We start from the raw sequence: 16,232 nt of genomic DNA, 5'->3' as shown, positions 1-16,232 counted from the left end.
AAAAGGCAGGTGAGTCAAATTTACTTAACAGAGACCTAAGGGCATATCCTGTCAGCTGGCTTGGTCTCACAGACATTGCTGCCTGGTCAGTCAGACCAGAGTGCTCGTTATATCGGTATTAGTAAAGACTTGAGTATCATCTACATACTACTGCTACTACTAATACTGCTAGTAACATTACAGCAACTACTACCAGTAACAATAGGCCTGTTAGCAACAACAACAACAATAATAATAACAACAATAATAACATTATTATTATTACTATTATTATTATTGTTGTTGTTGTTATTATTATTATTATTATTATTATTATTACTATTACTATTACTATTACTATTATTATTATTATTATTATTATTATTATTATTATTATTATTACTGTTAGTAGTAGTGGTAAAATGTATTTATGTTAAGCCACTAACATAAATACAGTCTGGTGTCTTTAAGGATATCTGGACACTGGACCCCACACAATGCTTACAGGATATGTTTAGTATCTGTTTAAATGCATATATGCAACACACACACACACACACACACACACACAGGGTTATTTTTCATCTCGTATCTCCTCCGTTCCACCTTAAGAACTCCCCATTGTGCGCTCATGAGTTCCTAAAGATGTTTCTGGCCAATCACAGGGCGCCAAACTTACCTGCTTGAAGCGCGAGGCTGTAAGCGCGCCGCTGATTGGCTGGGACGCCTCGGGAGGCGTTCTCCACCGAAGAGTGACAGCTCAGAAAACACACACACACACACAAACACACACAACCGAAAGGAAGAAGGCAAATCTGCCTTGCTCACGCCATTGCCACCCGCTGCTGAAGACGAAAGCACTTTCTTTCAGTTCTTTCTTTGGATGAGTTATCCGCGCCGGTAGGGTCCTTGGCGCGCACGGGCTGCGCGTTGGGAAGCATTACCGGAGGGGCGTGCGCACGGTCGCCAAACTTGGCTGGTTTGTGTTCGTAAAGGCGTTTAAGGAAAGGACAGTCACGATGTTGGGCAGCGGCGGAACGTACGCCAGCAAGAAACGCAAGAAGCCCGTCCAGAAAATGTAAGTGTTCGTCTAGCGCGCTGCGTCATGTGGCCGCGCTGCTGCTTTGGTTCGGATCCCGCAGGTCGCGCCGTGACGCGGCCGGAGTGCTCGCAGTGGAGGTTCGTCGTGCGTTGGCGGAAGCTTCCTTGTTGAAATCGCAAGGATTCGGTGGAAAGGAAGCAAAGAGCTGAGAAACGAACTCCAGGCATGCGTCGCTTGTAATGGCTTATAACAGCCATGTAGAAGACGTGACACTGCGGATATTTGGAAAGGTGTCCAAACTGAAGTTCATTCACAAGCCCAGCTTGTCATTATAATAGGCAAACACCGATTGCACCCGTCGTAACAACTTTAAAGTGAGAATGTTTATGTTCTCGGAAGGAAACGTGCTTATATTGGAATTATCGTACAATGTTGTCGTCTGTAATATGTCGACGTTGCACAGTATTTCACACGTTTCAAGCGCGTATTCCTTTTTAAAGAACCTTTTAATTTAACTGCAGGGGGCACACGTCGGCTCTGCCTGCTTGGTTTTGTTCTTTGCTGGAGTTTGTGCTTTTCTGCAGGACGTGCGTGCTCCAGCGAACCGAGTCTGGCGCTCCTCGGGTCCGTACGCGCGCCTTAAGCGCCGGGCTCGGTGCACACTTTGGGTCTGGTGTGGAAGTCGCGCTCTTGCGTTAATCATAATCAAGTCGCGAGTCGGCGGTGCTCTCACGCGATGCTTACGGGAGGGAGGGGCGAGGCGGGGGTATCGGGCCGCGAGCGTGTTATTGTAATCGGATAGGCTTTTTTCCCCCTTGTGAGAACACGCTTTTTTTGTCTTTCCTCGCTCTCTCCCTCCTTCTGCTTCGTCAAATTAACATATTTTTCAGTCACGCAAACTTCCACGGCTGCGGGAAAGCTCGCTAAAGAGCGCGCTCTGCGACGTGGTTGTGGAGCCATAGCTCATTACCTGCTTATGTTGCAGTTTGCACACTTTGTGCATGGACTTGCAGGAACGCTCGTGCCCTTTTTTTCCTGCGCGGAACGCAACTCAAACAGTCCTGCGCCTATACATGTTTAGGAAACTGACATTTAAATACTTTGCGCTAAACACGCGACTATGTTTTAGTATTAAACTGTCTTCCCGAGTGCCTTCCAGAATGATCCATGCGCGCTTTCCTTGCTTTTTTTCCGCATGCATGACACATAGATGTTTTTAGATGTTTGTCCTTGTGACCTTGGCACTTGGCCCACCCCTCAGCTGTTGGTGTTTTATTTTCCAAGCGACTTTTAAATATGAACTGTGTTTGCTTCTGGATTCTCGCAACGAATGTCGCTGTGCGCCGTGACCGTAAGCGGTGCCAGGTGCGCCGCTGACTCGCGGTCCGGACGCGCCCATCCCGTGAGCAACGGCGTCCGGGATCGCCGTTTGCCTCGAGGCGGCCGATCTTTGACCGTTGTGTCATACCCCACAACAGTAAATATACTGAGACGTAAAACTGCACCGTTTGCTTTAAATAAGCCGTGCAGGTCTCAGAGCTGTACGGGCCAGGGCTGAGTTTCACACAAAGAGCCTATTGAAGGCGCGTGTAACCGGACCCCGCGGTTGACACTGCTGTTGGAAGCTGGAATGTAGAATAGGAGACCCTTCTCTCTCTCTCTCTCTCTCTGTTTCTCCTCCAAAGAACTGGAACAAGATTTCCTCCCCTTTTAACAACGGTTAAACGCAAAAGGACAGAGTTTTCAACAGTTCCACACACCAAACAGCTGTATATATTTTAATGACATTGATGATATGCTTTATTACCTTCATATACACATTAAACCCACATGAATATATGAATGTTAGTGTGTTTACAAGCAATTGAAAAGCTATGGCCCTTGTATCACAACCTGTAACATACAGCCCACATAGCCTACCGCTCACGTGAAAACATATGTACAGAATGCAAGGCATGCGAATGCTTGTGCCTGTTCGTTGTGCACATTGCAGAGGTGAACTAAGGTGCGCCGAAAGAGGCACACACCCTCCGTGGGGTGCCTGTCTTTCCCCAGAGCGACTTGAATCGCCGCGGCTAGACGGAGGTGCTTGGAGCCGCGGTGTTCCCCGCGCGTCAGGCAAGGCGGGCGTGTGTCCCGTCTCGCCCCCTCGCCGAGGTGCTGCGGCCGGCGATCGGACGCCCGTGTGGGTTTGCGGTGCCAGGGGCTGACTCGGCCGTTCTGGTGCAGAGGAGCCGGCGGCCGGGCTCCAGGCGTCGGCCGTGCAGCTTTGACGGATGTTTGCTTACATTCGTGCAATGATGGAACGGTGGAGGAGGGAGGGAGGAAGGAAGAGGTTTGATACGGAACCGAAAGTTGTGCTTGCGCTCCTTCAGCTCCACCCTCCACGCCCTCTCCATTCTCCCCATTTTTCCCTTTTCCTCTTCTGAACAGAACAGTAGCGAGGCTTTGGAGTGGAGGCCCAGGTTACATAAAACCTGACTTGACAAGCCTTCGCACGAATCTTTCGGCCGCCACCCCGGGGCCACAGGCGGCAGATATTCCTAAAGTCCCGACCTTTGCGAAAGATCTCGGATCTCGCCTCGTCACGTGACACCCCCCCCCCCCCTTTTTTTTTTGTTCTATTTATTTATTTATTTATTTTTAATTATTTTTCCCCACCGCCGCTCGTACATTCTCCGCCAGGCTGCGCTCGGCGTGTTTGCGGAATTCGAAACGGTTGGGATGCAGATCCGTGGAGAACTGTATGCGCGCCTCGGGCACGACACAGCCCACGTGACCCAACGCCGGAGGCGCTCGGCGATGCACGTGAGTGATGTCAATACAAACGCGGAGTGTCGTCGTTGCCCTGCAGGCTGCGTGTTCCCCGGTGCGTTTCAATCCTACGAGAGGAAAACAAAAATAAATAAAATAAAACCGGCCACCTGCGGCATGCGTTCGTTGCCGCAGCCGTCACTGTCACGAGTCTCGCTATGTAAATGCCCGAGTTTGACGCTGCACGTTACACGCCGCCAAGACCCGCGCAAGCACGCTGTGGAGGGAGCGCACTGGGGGGGGTTGTGTGCATGTATTTGTGTGTGCGGGTCTGTGTGAGCGTTTGAGAGATCAGAACCAGATGTCTGCGTTCTAGTAGGGGTTATCGAGGGAGAATGCCTGACGCTGGTGGAAGTTGCCCAATTAAACAGTGCTGAAGGCTCTTTTTTTTGTTGCTAGGTATTTACTTTTTTTTGGTATAATGTGGAAGATTAAGGGGTTGGGTGGAGGGTGTTTAGCGGGAGAGCCGCCTCCCTGTGGACCAGGGTTACGGAAACTCTGATACCGGAGAATACTTTGCAGCGGTGCACCATGGGAGCTGCAGTAAATTGGACTACACTAGCAGCGCTTTCAGGGACTGCATCCCAGATGCCCTCAGTGACACCCCTGATCCGCCCCCTTCTCTGAATCACTGATCCGCCTCCTTTAAATCCCTGGATTATGAAAGATCCACCCCCTTCTCTCCGGATTACCATGGGACCCCCCCCCCCCCCCCCATTTTTACCCAAACCCCATTAGTCATGCCAGAGAAGAAAAACAGTTTGTTGTTCAACAGAGACTCAAGTGCTTAAAAAAAGGTTTGTCTGCTTCATTGATTGTGTCGGCCTCTTGCTCAACGATTGATTGCTCAGCGAAGAGAGGGAGGGAGAGATGCAGGAGACAGAGATAAGATGCAAAGGAATGGCTGTGTTTTCAGAAGAGATGGTTTCTCCACTGCAGGGAAGATGAGAGGACAGCCAGGTGCACGCTGCAACCTGTTGTAGTTTAACAGTGGTGATGTCAGACCTGTTGTGGTTGCTCCCAGACTCCCTTGTGTGTTTTTGTGAGTGTGTGTGTGTGTGTGTGTGTGTGATGGTTTAAATGCAGCAGTCTCCATTCTGGAGCAGAGTCATGCACAGAGTCATGCACACGCAACCAGAATTGTACCCTTAGCATCCGAAATGAATTCCCAACGCCAATAGACTTAACCGATGAGAGAACTGCAATACTCATTATATCAATGCAATTAAGTGTTTTATGAGCTAATTTAACAGGAATGTCAGGAAGCTACACACTACTTTGACATTGCATTTTTTTTCATCCTCTCTCTCCCTTTGTTTAGTTCAAGGATTTTTATTGGCACAAAAAAAAAAACATTAATTGGCACTTAATTGGTTATTAGTCACAGATTCCGTGTATAAATGGGAGGAAAGAATGAATGTGTTATAGGGCTGCTGTTGCTGCAGGTGCCCTTGTGTTGAGTTTTGGACGTCTGACTTTGGGTGAGTGTCCAGTTTGCACGGCCACAAGGAGTTCCAAAGGTCAGGGTTCAGAGTTCAGTTTTTACCGTGGCTCACTGTCATGCTCGTCCTGCGAGCAGGACCGTTGTGTTCGTTCCGCAAACGGGACTGTCGAGCATTCTCGCGTTCACTTTGATTAATAGCACAGAAAAGAAAGAGCAGGTGAACCGTGGCTGTGCCAACAATGATGCCATTCACGTGAAAACAAAGGGCTTGTTCAGTTGTTCGTCGTGTTGCCTGCAGACTGTGGGAGCGTTGTTTATATAAATCATACCGTAGCTGCTTTGAGTCCCTTTTTGGACTTTGGCCATCTCGTAGCATGTACGTTCGCTATAGTGCTCCAGTCAACTAGGTCTTGATGAAATAAGTGTTCAAACCTCCACAGCAGTACTGCAGTCCGACCACGGCACCGTGCAGTGCCATACGGCGGATGATGGGGTTTCCAGTAAGAACTCCGCACTGGATCCCATAATGGGTTTCATTAAGGACAAAAATGCCTCGCTTTTCATGTCTGGCTGAGGAATTCCGCCAAGGAACAGCTGCTCACGCTTGGAGTGCCGTGAAGGCTCACTGGCTTGTGTTTGGATGTCTTGCCAAGATAGCTTTGAGTAAATACCCCTGTCCTATTACCTGGCTGGCTTTCTGTAAAAAAACAAACCAAAAAACCCTCTTGTATTAATTACTGATATGGCCATTTATGAAGTGTCCTGTGTTACGAACAGCTTTTTGTAAAATGCTTTCAGTAAATCGTTCCAGCTTGCTGTCAAAGACGCGGCCCTGTCGAAAACCAGCTTTCTGCAAATAGCTCTCCTGTCTTGCTGAGCTAGCTTTCGGTCAGAAGCGTTGCCGTCTCGCTAAGTTAGCTTTCTGTAGAGTGTTCTGAAGCCCAGGCATGTGCTGTCGCCGTCACGCAGCTGACCGTCCAACGGTGGCCGGTGGGAGGGATTTTTCCCGCCACGGTGTTGCTCAGCACCAGCTCCCCCCCATTTCCATAGAAATAGGTTTGTGTCATCCGTCTCAAAGTTAAGCCAGACCAGCTAAGCAGCTGAACCTAATTACCAATTAATGGCAAGTGTCTAGATAGTAAATTTGGTGTGAAAAGATTTTCTTCGGCTCTCTGTAAGGCTGCCCTGTCCTTAGGAAGGAAAGCAATAAATCACCTGAAAAAAAAGAATTAGCATTTACCGTAACTGTCAGATGAGTGATGTGTGTTTGAAAATGGTTCCCAGTAGTTAATTATGCAACACAGTACACACACACACACACACACATGCGATAAATCAACGAATTATGCTTTGAGGCTGATTGTTATGTAGCCTTCTTTGGTATCAACTTGATTGTTTTATCCTCTGAAACATGAACCAGAGCAGTTCATCCTACTGGTAGAGATCGACCTCCAGACCTGCTGGTTTTCACAGCAGATAAGACCGTGTGTAGCTGGTGCATTTTTGCACCAGCTATATATGTGTAGACAGCGGGTGGGGGAGTGGGCCACTGTTACTGCATTCTAGCGTTCAACTCTGGAGAGAGGACATCATTAACAAGGCTTCATTCATGAAATTATTGCTGTTACCAGTCCTCAAGGTTGGTGGTCGCATGAATCACTGTCATCCATGGGAATAATTTGATCATCCGAAAGGCCTGCTTCCCCCCTTGTGTGTAAAAATATGCCGTTGCCTCCCAAACCTCGTCCTCTGATCGGAACATTACAGGAACAGGAAATGAGGTCAGAGTTGAGATGCATTCACATGATTCATCCTCATCTCTCAAGAGATGGTGAATGAATCCCTCCGCTCGGCCTCTTCGCTAGCGGAGCTCGTTCCCCGCCCCCTCCCCCTGTCTTTATTTTTAGGCCTATTTTGTTCCAAAACAAAATCCAGACCAGCTCCTAATTGTTTTCAGCCTGAACGCTGCGACGCGTTCTCCCTCGGCGGAGCTCAGCCGAGAGGTGGGGCGTTCGGAGGACATACTTCAGTTCCTTTAGAAATGCACTTTTTCCATTTCATATTTTGAAGGTTTTGACCATAATCCGTTTTGCCCAAGTAAAAAATACCATCAGGAGGCCAAATCCAAAACAGCTCCCTATACAGTGTATGTTATGGGCCAAAAAAAGAGGCCCATTTGGACAGAGAAAGTTACATTTATCTGACACTTTTATCCAAAGCAACTTACAATTATGATCAAGTACAACTTGAACCAGCAACTTTCTGATTATAAGTCATGTATTTTAACCACTGAGCTACCACTGCCCATTGGCCTCAATGGTCATAATTATGTTGATCAAGTTGATGGCTGCCTCTCAGTACCTAGTGAAGCGTCTATACAGACAGCATGTTACCTCATCAAAAGGCGTCACCGACACGATGGCATGTCTTTGTTCTGAGGTACTTTAAAAATATGGTCTTCTAAAAGGCAGTTTTTTGGCAGGTCGCAGACGTTGTTTCACTCCGGACGCGACCCGCCGAAGAACACAGTCAAAAATATTGCACAGTGTAAACGGGAACAGGGATGAGGTTTATGGAAGACTCTGGTCTAAACGAGAAGAGGAATGAGGTTTACGGAAGACTCCAGTGTCAACGGGAGTAAGGATGAGGTTTACGGTACACTCCTGTGTAAACGGGAACAGGGATGAGGTTTACGGAAGACTCCAGTGTCAACGGGAATAAGGATGAGGTTTACGGTAGACTCCGGAGTAAACGGGAACAGGGATGAGGTTTACGGAAGACTCCGGTGTAAACGGAAACAGGGATGAGGCTTACAGTAGACTCCAGTGTACACGGGAACAGGGATAAGGTTTACGGTAGACTCCAGTTGGAACAATAATACGACATCTGTTAACAGCTAGGTAACGGTGACGGTGTTTTTCTCAAATCTTTTATTCTAAGACTATCTTCCGTTCTAAGGTCAAGTAATTTCGTAAGACTTGGGCTTTTTGTCATGAAGGTATACAGTTAATTTGACTGATTTAGTGTTGAATGTCTTTTTAACAAAATAGTATTTGGAGGACCTTTGGTGGTTAGTATTCTATCTTATTCTCAGTCAAACGTATTGAATCAAAAGGAAAGTTAGCTCAGCTAGCTTAAGTTTCGCTGCTACAATCCTACTGTCAATACGCAGAGTTAATTGGCGGTTTAGTGGGTTGGTTTTGGAATAGCTAAAAGAGCAACAAGTCATTTTTTCCCAATATTTCCTCTTCACTTTATGAAACAGCCATTATAGTGACACCTAGTAACCTGGATTTTTTTTAGCGTTTATGCACTAAATCATTTTAAAACAGGGCCGCATCCATGTGTGAGGCCCGCTTAGTAGAGAGTGAACTGGTTCGTTAGAGGGCTACCTAGCAGTTTGGCTCTTCAACAGATATGTGCTGCACTTTGTTTATAAAGCCGGCGGCGAGCAAAGCAGCTCACTGGCTAGCTCGGCATTGAGACATCCACCTGTCTTGTCCTGTCTCTTCAGACCCAAGCCTCCCCCGCTCGATGGAGCCAAGTCGAACCCGTCGAAGCGGCACAGAGACCGGCTGAACATGGAGCTGGACAAGCTGACCAACCTGCTGCCCTTCTCGGAGGACGTGCGTTCGCGCCTGGACAAGCTCTCTGTGCTCAGGCTCAGCGTTGGCTACCTGAAGGTGAAGAGCTTCTTCAGCGGTGAGTGGGGAACCCCTTTTTTCCACTGGAGCGAAAAGGTCTCACTGAGCGGCACCAGCATACAGTCACGGTTCATTCGTGCGAGCTGGGTGCCAACATTCAAGGAAGGGGTGCAGGGAGCAGCTGCGATAAACGCTGGGTCATTTTTGCATGAAACTGCCATTATTCGTAGCATAAAGCGCTTTTGAGCGGCGCTTTGAATTGGACGGGGGCATGGTGCTTGCACGATTTAGCTGCTTACAGCTCTTCGGCTGTTCTGTGTCTCGCGCTCTGTTTCTCTCTCTCGCTCTCCCCAAGACAAACAAGTCATTTCTTTAGATCTGCAGCCAGCCAGCGTGTGTTTGTTGTGGTTTGCTTGTCCAACGGCAAGGCAGCGCAGTAAGCCAAGGCAATGTGCAGTCTCATAGAGTGGACAACGTATTTCATTCCCTTGGAAAAAGGCCGAAGCCAAACTTCCCCTCCGGGGCGCCCGCTTGGCCCGTGCTAAACACCGTCTATAAGTTCATTAACCGATGTTCGCCACTGTAATGGCTAACGTGCGCGTGTCTGGTTGGTCGCGCGAAGCTACACAATTCACGTACACAAGCTGTGCACGGATTGCGAGCCGGCTCGTGTTGTGCTGCCTGAATGCCGGGCCACAACCCGTGTGGCATCGCAATGGAAAGTGCAGCTGCAGGAGGCGGAGCCGTGGCTGTACCCGCCCCTTTGGACCAGACACTCCTTCCTCCCCACCGCCCAGTTGTGATGTGGGTCCGCCAGCCTCAGGCCTACATTCTTTACCAACGTGAGCACTGGAGCCCGACAAGGAGAAAGAGGGCGTGTCTTCAGGGCTTTACCACCCCCACAGCTCCGCCCACAGAGAAGCTATTTTAATCTGCTCTTACATATTAAGTAAATCAATATGTAAATGTATGTTAATTTCTTTCAGTGTAAGCGTAGGTAAATGAGTTTAAGTAAATGCGCACTCGTTTGTAGAAGTAAATTTAGGTAAATTTAGGGGTAAGGTTAGCATTAAAATAAATCTTACATTGCTTATTAGGCAAAAGTACATTCATAAAAATGTGATGGCATGGTGAGTGTTAGAGTTATGCCCCCCCCCCCCCTCATGGTGCGTGGTGTTTGCTGACAGAGCAGTAATACCACCCAGAGCTGCTGCCGGGAGCCAATCCCGGGGGCTTGTTGGCCCGGCTGGCCAATGGCGAGTTCGCTAGCAGCACAGCAGGCAGAGTATACCAACAATGCCAGCATGGGGAAAGCGAGTGGCGTTTCTGCCCGGAGCAGGCAGAGGAGCATCTGAGGCAGAGCCACGGAGTCAGAACAATGGACCCCGCCATGCCGCACGCAACCTGCGAAGCTGCGTGTGTGTGTGTGGGCTCGCGTGCGGGGCTTGTCCCGCCTGCACCTTTTAACCACAGACAAGTTCATTTGGCTGAGACCCCTACATGCACGCGCACACACACACACACACACACACACACACACACCCCGCAGCATCAGGGACAGAGCTCATGGCTGTTGTGAAGCAGAAATTGCTGACTAGATGAAATGGATGTCAGAAAGGCATATACAGAGTGTGTGTGTGTGTGTGTGTGTGTGTGTGTGTCTGTGTGTCTGTGTGTGTGTGTGTGTGTGTGTGTCTGTGTGTCTGTGTGTGTGTGTGTGTGTGTGTGTGTGTGTGTGTGTGTGTGTGTGTGAATGTTTAGTCAGTGTCATGTCGGGTTGGAGGCCTGCCCTGCGCCCACAGGCAGACGACAGCATCCTCTTCCTTTGGCGGCCGGGTGTGTATTGTGTGCAGGCCCATCACCTCCTTCCTCTCCTTGCTCATCTGGGGCTTCTCTGGCACTCCTCCCGAACACCTCCCGAGCCTGCCGGGCTCCGAGCGGCCCCGCACAGAAGAGTCCGCGCCGCTCCCGCCGCTAAACTTCCTCTTATTGTTCTCCCAAAATAGCAGCAATCAGAACCAGAAATGGGCCCCTTGTTGGCGGGGGGGGGGGGGGGGGGGGGGGGGGTTGGAGAGAGGGAGGGAGAGAAAATTAAAGGGAATGGGAGAGCTTAAAAGCAAGAGAAAAACAAAGTCAAAAAGGGGAAAAAAAAGATCAAACGAGAGAGAGAGAGAGAGAGAGAGAGAATGGCCAGCCCATCCAGAGAGGGACCACTGGAGACACTCCTCCCACACACACACACACGCACGCACGCCCACACACACACACACACACACACACACACACACACACACACACAAGCACGGATCAAGCAGGCCAAAAAACAGGCACCCTCGGAGAGACGCGTGTGCCTTTGGAGCAGAGGCTAAAAGCAAACACACACGCCAACGCACACACACTCTCACACTCTCAGCTGTACAGTGGACCTCTGCCAGAGAACGAGTCCCTTTCTCTAGAGGGCTCATGTTAATGGAAGAAGGTGCGAGGCTCAAAAGGTAATTAAAAAGTGTGTGTGTGTGTGTGAGTGCGTGCACCTGCCCTGGCAACCAGAGGTGCTAAAGTGTATCATGTGCGCAAGCGAGGTGCCAGCGAGCTCCTGTTGCCACGGCGATGGCAGAAGCGCAGCTGTTCCTACAGACGGCACGCGCACCCCCGCGGAGTCCGTGCCGTGTGACCATTTCTGTGCCCCCACATCACCCCCCATCCCCGTACGCATGCAAGGGACTGCATTTACACGCCTACAGGGCGTGAGGTTTGGGTGTGTGTGTGTGTGTGTGTGTGTTTGTGTTTGTGTGCGTGCATGTGGTAATGCAGAACTAGGCCTGTCACCAACATGAAATCTTATCTGACAATTAATTGTCATAAGAATAATTGCTAACGATGCGTTATTAGAATTTTTTATTTCGCTATTATAGTGTGTCTGTATGGCTATACAGACGCACATCCCTCATGATGGTATCAGTTAAATAAAAAGCATGTACGCTTATAATGACTGGAAAAAAAAAAAAGCATTATCAAAACAAGCCACATCAGTTTAAATACAGTGTGGTGAAAATCTCTAAAGTGATGGGGTCGTTGGCAAAGGATATCGACGTGTGTGCCAGCATTAATAAGCAAAATGGATGCAAAACAGCCTGGAAACGAGTGTGTAGGCCCGGGAGCCCGCACGAGGTGCCGGGCCTGAGACAGGAAGGGCAGCCTGGAGCACAGGGGGAGCCGGGATTTGGGAGGGCGTCGCCGAGCACGAGTAGGTTGGGTGATAGGGACGGGCAGCACCTTAGAGTTGTGGCGGAAGGATCTGGAAGCTCAGGCTGAGAACGAGCGTGAGGTTCGGTCCCATGCCCGGGCGCACAAATACTGCATTGTGTGTGTGTGTGTGATTTGGGAATGTTGGCACAGACGCCGATGGCGCTGGGTGAGACTGTGTTTCAAAGCTACAGACAAAAGACTGCTTCATATCCACTCGTCTCTGTCTAAAGGTTTTCTGCTGTAGTGGGTATAGAACTTATCTCAGATCACTGCACTGCTACCATTGAAGGTGGGGGGTGGGTGGTTGGGGTTGGAGTGTGATCGAGGCCCTGAAGCGTCGCTGCACGCCATGAGGGTCCTGCAGGTGTGTGTGTGTGTGTGTGTGTGTGTGTGTGTGTGTGTGTTTGTGTGTGTGTGGGCAACGTTCGTGCCACTGGGACTTGGTCCCATTATACATGCCTGAAATGGAAAGCTGGAATTCCCCAAACATCCAAATGTCTGCTCCCTCTTCTCTCTCTCCCTCTTCTCTCTCTCTCTCTCACTCTCTCACTCTCTTTTTATCTTTTTTTTTCACTCTCTCCTCTCTAGATCACCCATCACCCGCCTTCCCTTTTCCTCTCTTGTTCTCTCACTTCTCTGTCTGTGAGAGAGAGAGAGAGAGAGGGAGAGAGAGAGAGGGAGAGAGAGAGAGAGAGAGAGAGCGAGGGAGAGAGAGAGAGAGGGAGAGAGAGAGAGGGAGAGAGAGAGAGAGAGGGAGAGAGAGAGAGAGAGAGAGAGGGAGAGAGAGAGAGAGAGAGAGAGAGAGAGGGATCGGTTGTTTGGGATAAGTTTCAGATGGTGGAGGCATATGCTCCCGCCTTCCAACATACCAGGGTCATAAAATACAGGCCCATGCTGAGAGTGCACATAGTCTCACACACATGTACGCACACCCGCACCCTCCCCCACCGCACACACTTCCTCACGCGTCTGCGGCAGCACACACTCCTTTTGTGAGCATCTCCTTGCTCCTTGGTCAGGCTCGTCTTTGAAAAGTGAAATTATTTATGGTCTGGTGATGTCATGGCCTCGGGTTAGGAAACCGCTCTCTTTCTAACAGTGAGCATACACACACACACACACACACACACACACACACACACAGAGTTTCCTCTCTCGTTGCAGGCCATGCTGGGCTACGTGTCTTCTGTTGGACTTTTTTTGCAAACACATTCGCACCCATAAACGCAAGTGGCAAGTGCATAAATTTGGGTCATTGTTATATCCTCACTCATGGTTTATAGTTTATAAGAGAACGTTCTTAGGAAAACAGAGTAATTGAGGGAAAAACGTCTCTGACTTGGAAAGACTGGCAGGTCTTTGGAACGTTTCTGCCAGTTGCCACGTCTTTATTTGGCAGAATGCGCCTTTAGTATGTGTTTTCTTTTCTTTGTGTTTTGTTTTTATTCATGTTTTGTTTGTTTCAAAGCTAGTTTTCCTTTGCAAGCTCCAACTCTTTGTATTCCGGTTCCATTAACCGGCGTCTGTCCGAGTTGAGACATCCCAGTTGCCCAGGCTGCGGGTGGAGGTTGGTCAGGGAGCCCAGGCTGAAACTTGCCTGGCCTTTGTTCTGCTCTTCTGATCATGTTCTCTCTCTCTCTCTCGCGCGCGCTCTCTCACTCTCTCGCTCTCGCATTCAGGCCTTTCGTGTTCAGACGAACTGTGCCGCCTGTCCCTTTGTTGGGGAGAACATGGAGAGGTGGTGTAGGCACTCAACATCAGTACACAATCCTCTCTCTCTCTCTGTGTGTGTCAAACCCTGGAGTCTAGAGTCAACCCCCTCGATCTAATCTCAATCTTGGTTTCGTTCCAGCCCTGAGCGTGACGTAATATGCATGTTGACTCCCGGGCAAAGACGGCACTGGTCCGATACCGCGTGCCGCAATCGGGTCGACATCGGCAAAAAAAAAAAAAACAACCAAAAAAAAGCCTTTTTTTTAAAGGAAACCGATCAAAGAGAAGCACTCCACTACTCCACTCATCCGCGTCGGCGCACGACTCAGGAAGGACTGTCGGAGCGCTCCGCGCCGTGCCTCGCTGGGAGGCAGTGGCCTTCGCCGTAACGGTGCGCGTGCGTGTGTGTGCGCGTGTGTGTGTGTGTGTGTGTGTGTGTGTGTGTGTGTGTGTGTGCGCGCGCGGCAGAGGTGACAATAGCATCGGGCAGCACGGCTAACACCAGCCGGCCTCTCGGGTTCCCTTCAGTCAAAACACGAAGGCAGCAGCTGCTCATGTGGGGGCAGGCCCAACCCTCGGGCAGGATGTCAGGAGGACCGCGGGGGGGGGGTTTGGGAAATAGCTGGCACAGTCGAGAGCGACTGTTTGTAATTGTCATGCTTTTCTGACTGTTATCTCGTTGTAATTACTGTGGCAGTATCACGCAGAAAAGCAACAGTGTCAATCAGTGAAGGATAAAAAACAGCAAGATTGACAGGATTAGAAGGAAACACCTAGAGACTTGGGTGGGCAGGAGAAGAGACACAGGCAAACGGCCTGGAACCCGAGACCCGACCGCGCTAACCTGCTTCCTGTCTAGTCGCTGGGAGCATCAACGCAGAGATGTACGCAGGGGGCGTCCGTTCAAGACCCCCCTGAACGGAATGGCGTAGTAAGACGGCTCAACGATTGCGGCCGATTTCGTAATCCCGCGCGTTGCTGAGTCCTAAATCGGACGCCCAACTCTGCTCCGTGGTTTCTCCCGCCAAAAGATACGGCAAGAGTAAAACGAGCGGAGCCCCGAGCCGTGCGGGGAGGTCGAGAGGTTGCGGTGCTATCCCGCCCACTACGCCGGCGGTCTCAGAGAGCAGTGCCACCCGGCCCTGGGGACCCCGCGCAGGAGATTCAGAAAAGCACGCAGAGGAGAATCCATTTCTCCACGCTCGGCTTCCTGCCCTGGTGGCTGTGGGTTTGACGAATCCCAGGAGGCTCACGAGAATAGAGGCATCTGTGAGGCACTGTGTGCGCGTGCGCGCGTGTGTGTGTGTGTGTGTGTGTGTGTGTGTGTGTGTGTGGGAGAGCTTTGATGTGTGATCCAGAGTCTGTCCAACATCTCACAGATCCGCATGCATGCACAGGAAATGCTGTCTATCTTGCAACGATCACAGGAAGTCAAGTCCAGCACCTGTTGCATTGTGGGCTGTATGCTAACGCTTTACTCTAGTGTCTGCCTGCCTGTCTGTATGCTATGTAGTTTTTTTTTTTATTCTGCGTGCATTCTTGTCTTGCACTCTCATCCTGTCTCTATCTCTCACTCACTTTTTCTTTTCTCTTTCTAACCCAGCTGTGTGCTAACCATTGTCTCTTTGTCTCTTTGTCTCATTGAGTCCAGTCCTGTGGAACATTCTGGAACCCTATGAGCTGCAAACCGTGCCGTCTGTGGGCATCCGTTAAAGAGAAGGGCATCCCTGATGGGGTGGCATAACTAAGCCGAGATCAGAGGCTCATGCCTCTTCACGTGGTTAGGGGTTCAGGCACAGGAGCTGGTGGGACAGGGACGTGTCCATTGCCAGGGTTTGGTGATCAACCCTAACCCCAACAACAACCCCAACCCTAACCCTAACCCCAACAACAACCCCAACCCTAACCCTAACCCCAACAACAACCCAAACCCTAACCCTAACAACAACCCCAACCCTAACCCTAACCCCAACAACAACAATCCTAACCCTAACCCCAACCACAACCTCAACCCCAACTCTAACCCCAACAACAACCCCAACCCTAACCCTAACCCTAACAACAACAATCCTAACCCTAACCCCAACCACAACCTCAACCCCAACTCTAACCCCAACAACAACAACCCTAACCCTAACCCCAACCACAACCTCAACCCCAACTCTAACCCCAACAACCCCAACCCCAACCCTAACCCTAACCCCAACAACCCCAACCCCAACCCTAACCCTAACCCCAACAACAACAATCCTAACCCCAACCCCAATCACAACCTCAACCCCAACTCTAACCCCAACAACAACCCCAACCCTAACCCTAACCCTAACCCCAACAACAACAATCCTAA

The 16,232-nt window shown here is 50.0% G+C and overlaps 1 protein-coding gene across 1 annotated transcript in view; it reads left to right on the top strand.

The window, feature by feature from the left end:
• The first annotated feature begins 761 nt into the window (after positions 1–761).
• Positions 762–16,232, top strand: part of ahr2 (aryl hydrocarbon receptor 2) — a 42,124-nt gene continuing 26,653 nt past the window's right edge. Inside the window, exons 1-2 of the mRNA XM_035520882.2 lie at positions 762–1,057; positions 8,794–8,981. Of these exons, the coding sequence (XP_035376775.1) occupies positions 999–1,057; positions 8,794–8,981 (247 nt within the window). The 5' untranslated portion in view covers positions 762–998. The remainder of the gene's footprint in view (positions 1,058–8,793; positions 8,982–16,232) is intronic.

Source organism: Electrophorus electricus, chromosome 23 (assembly GCF_041902795.1).
Source record: "Electrophorus electricus isolate QZ-2024a chromosome 23, ASM4190279v1, whole genome shotgun sequence".
In the NCBI taxonomy this organism is placed as follows: Eukaryota; Metazoa; Chordata; class Actinopteri; order Gymnotiformes; family Gymnotidae; genus Electrophorus; species Electrophorus electricus.
Note: the sequence above shows the minus strand (reverse complement) of the source record. Positions and strands in the feature narration are given on the sequence as shown.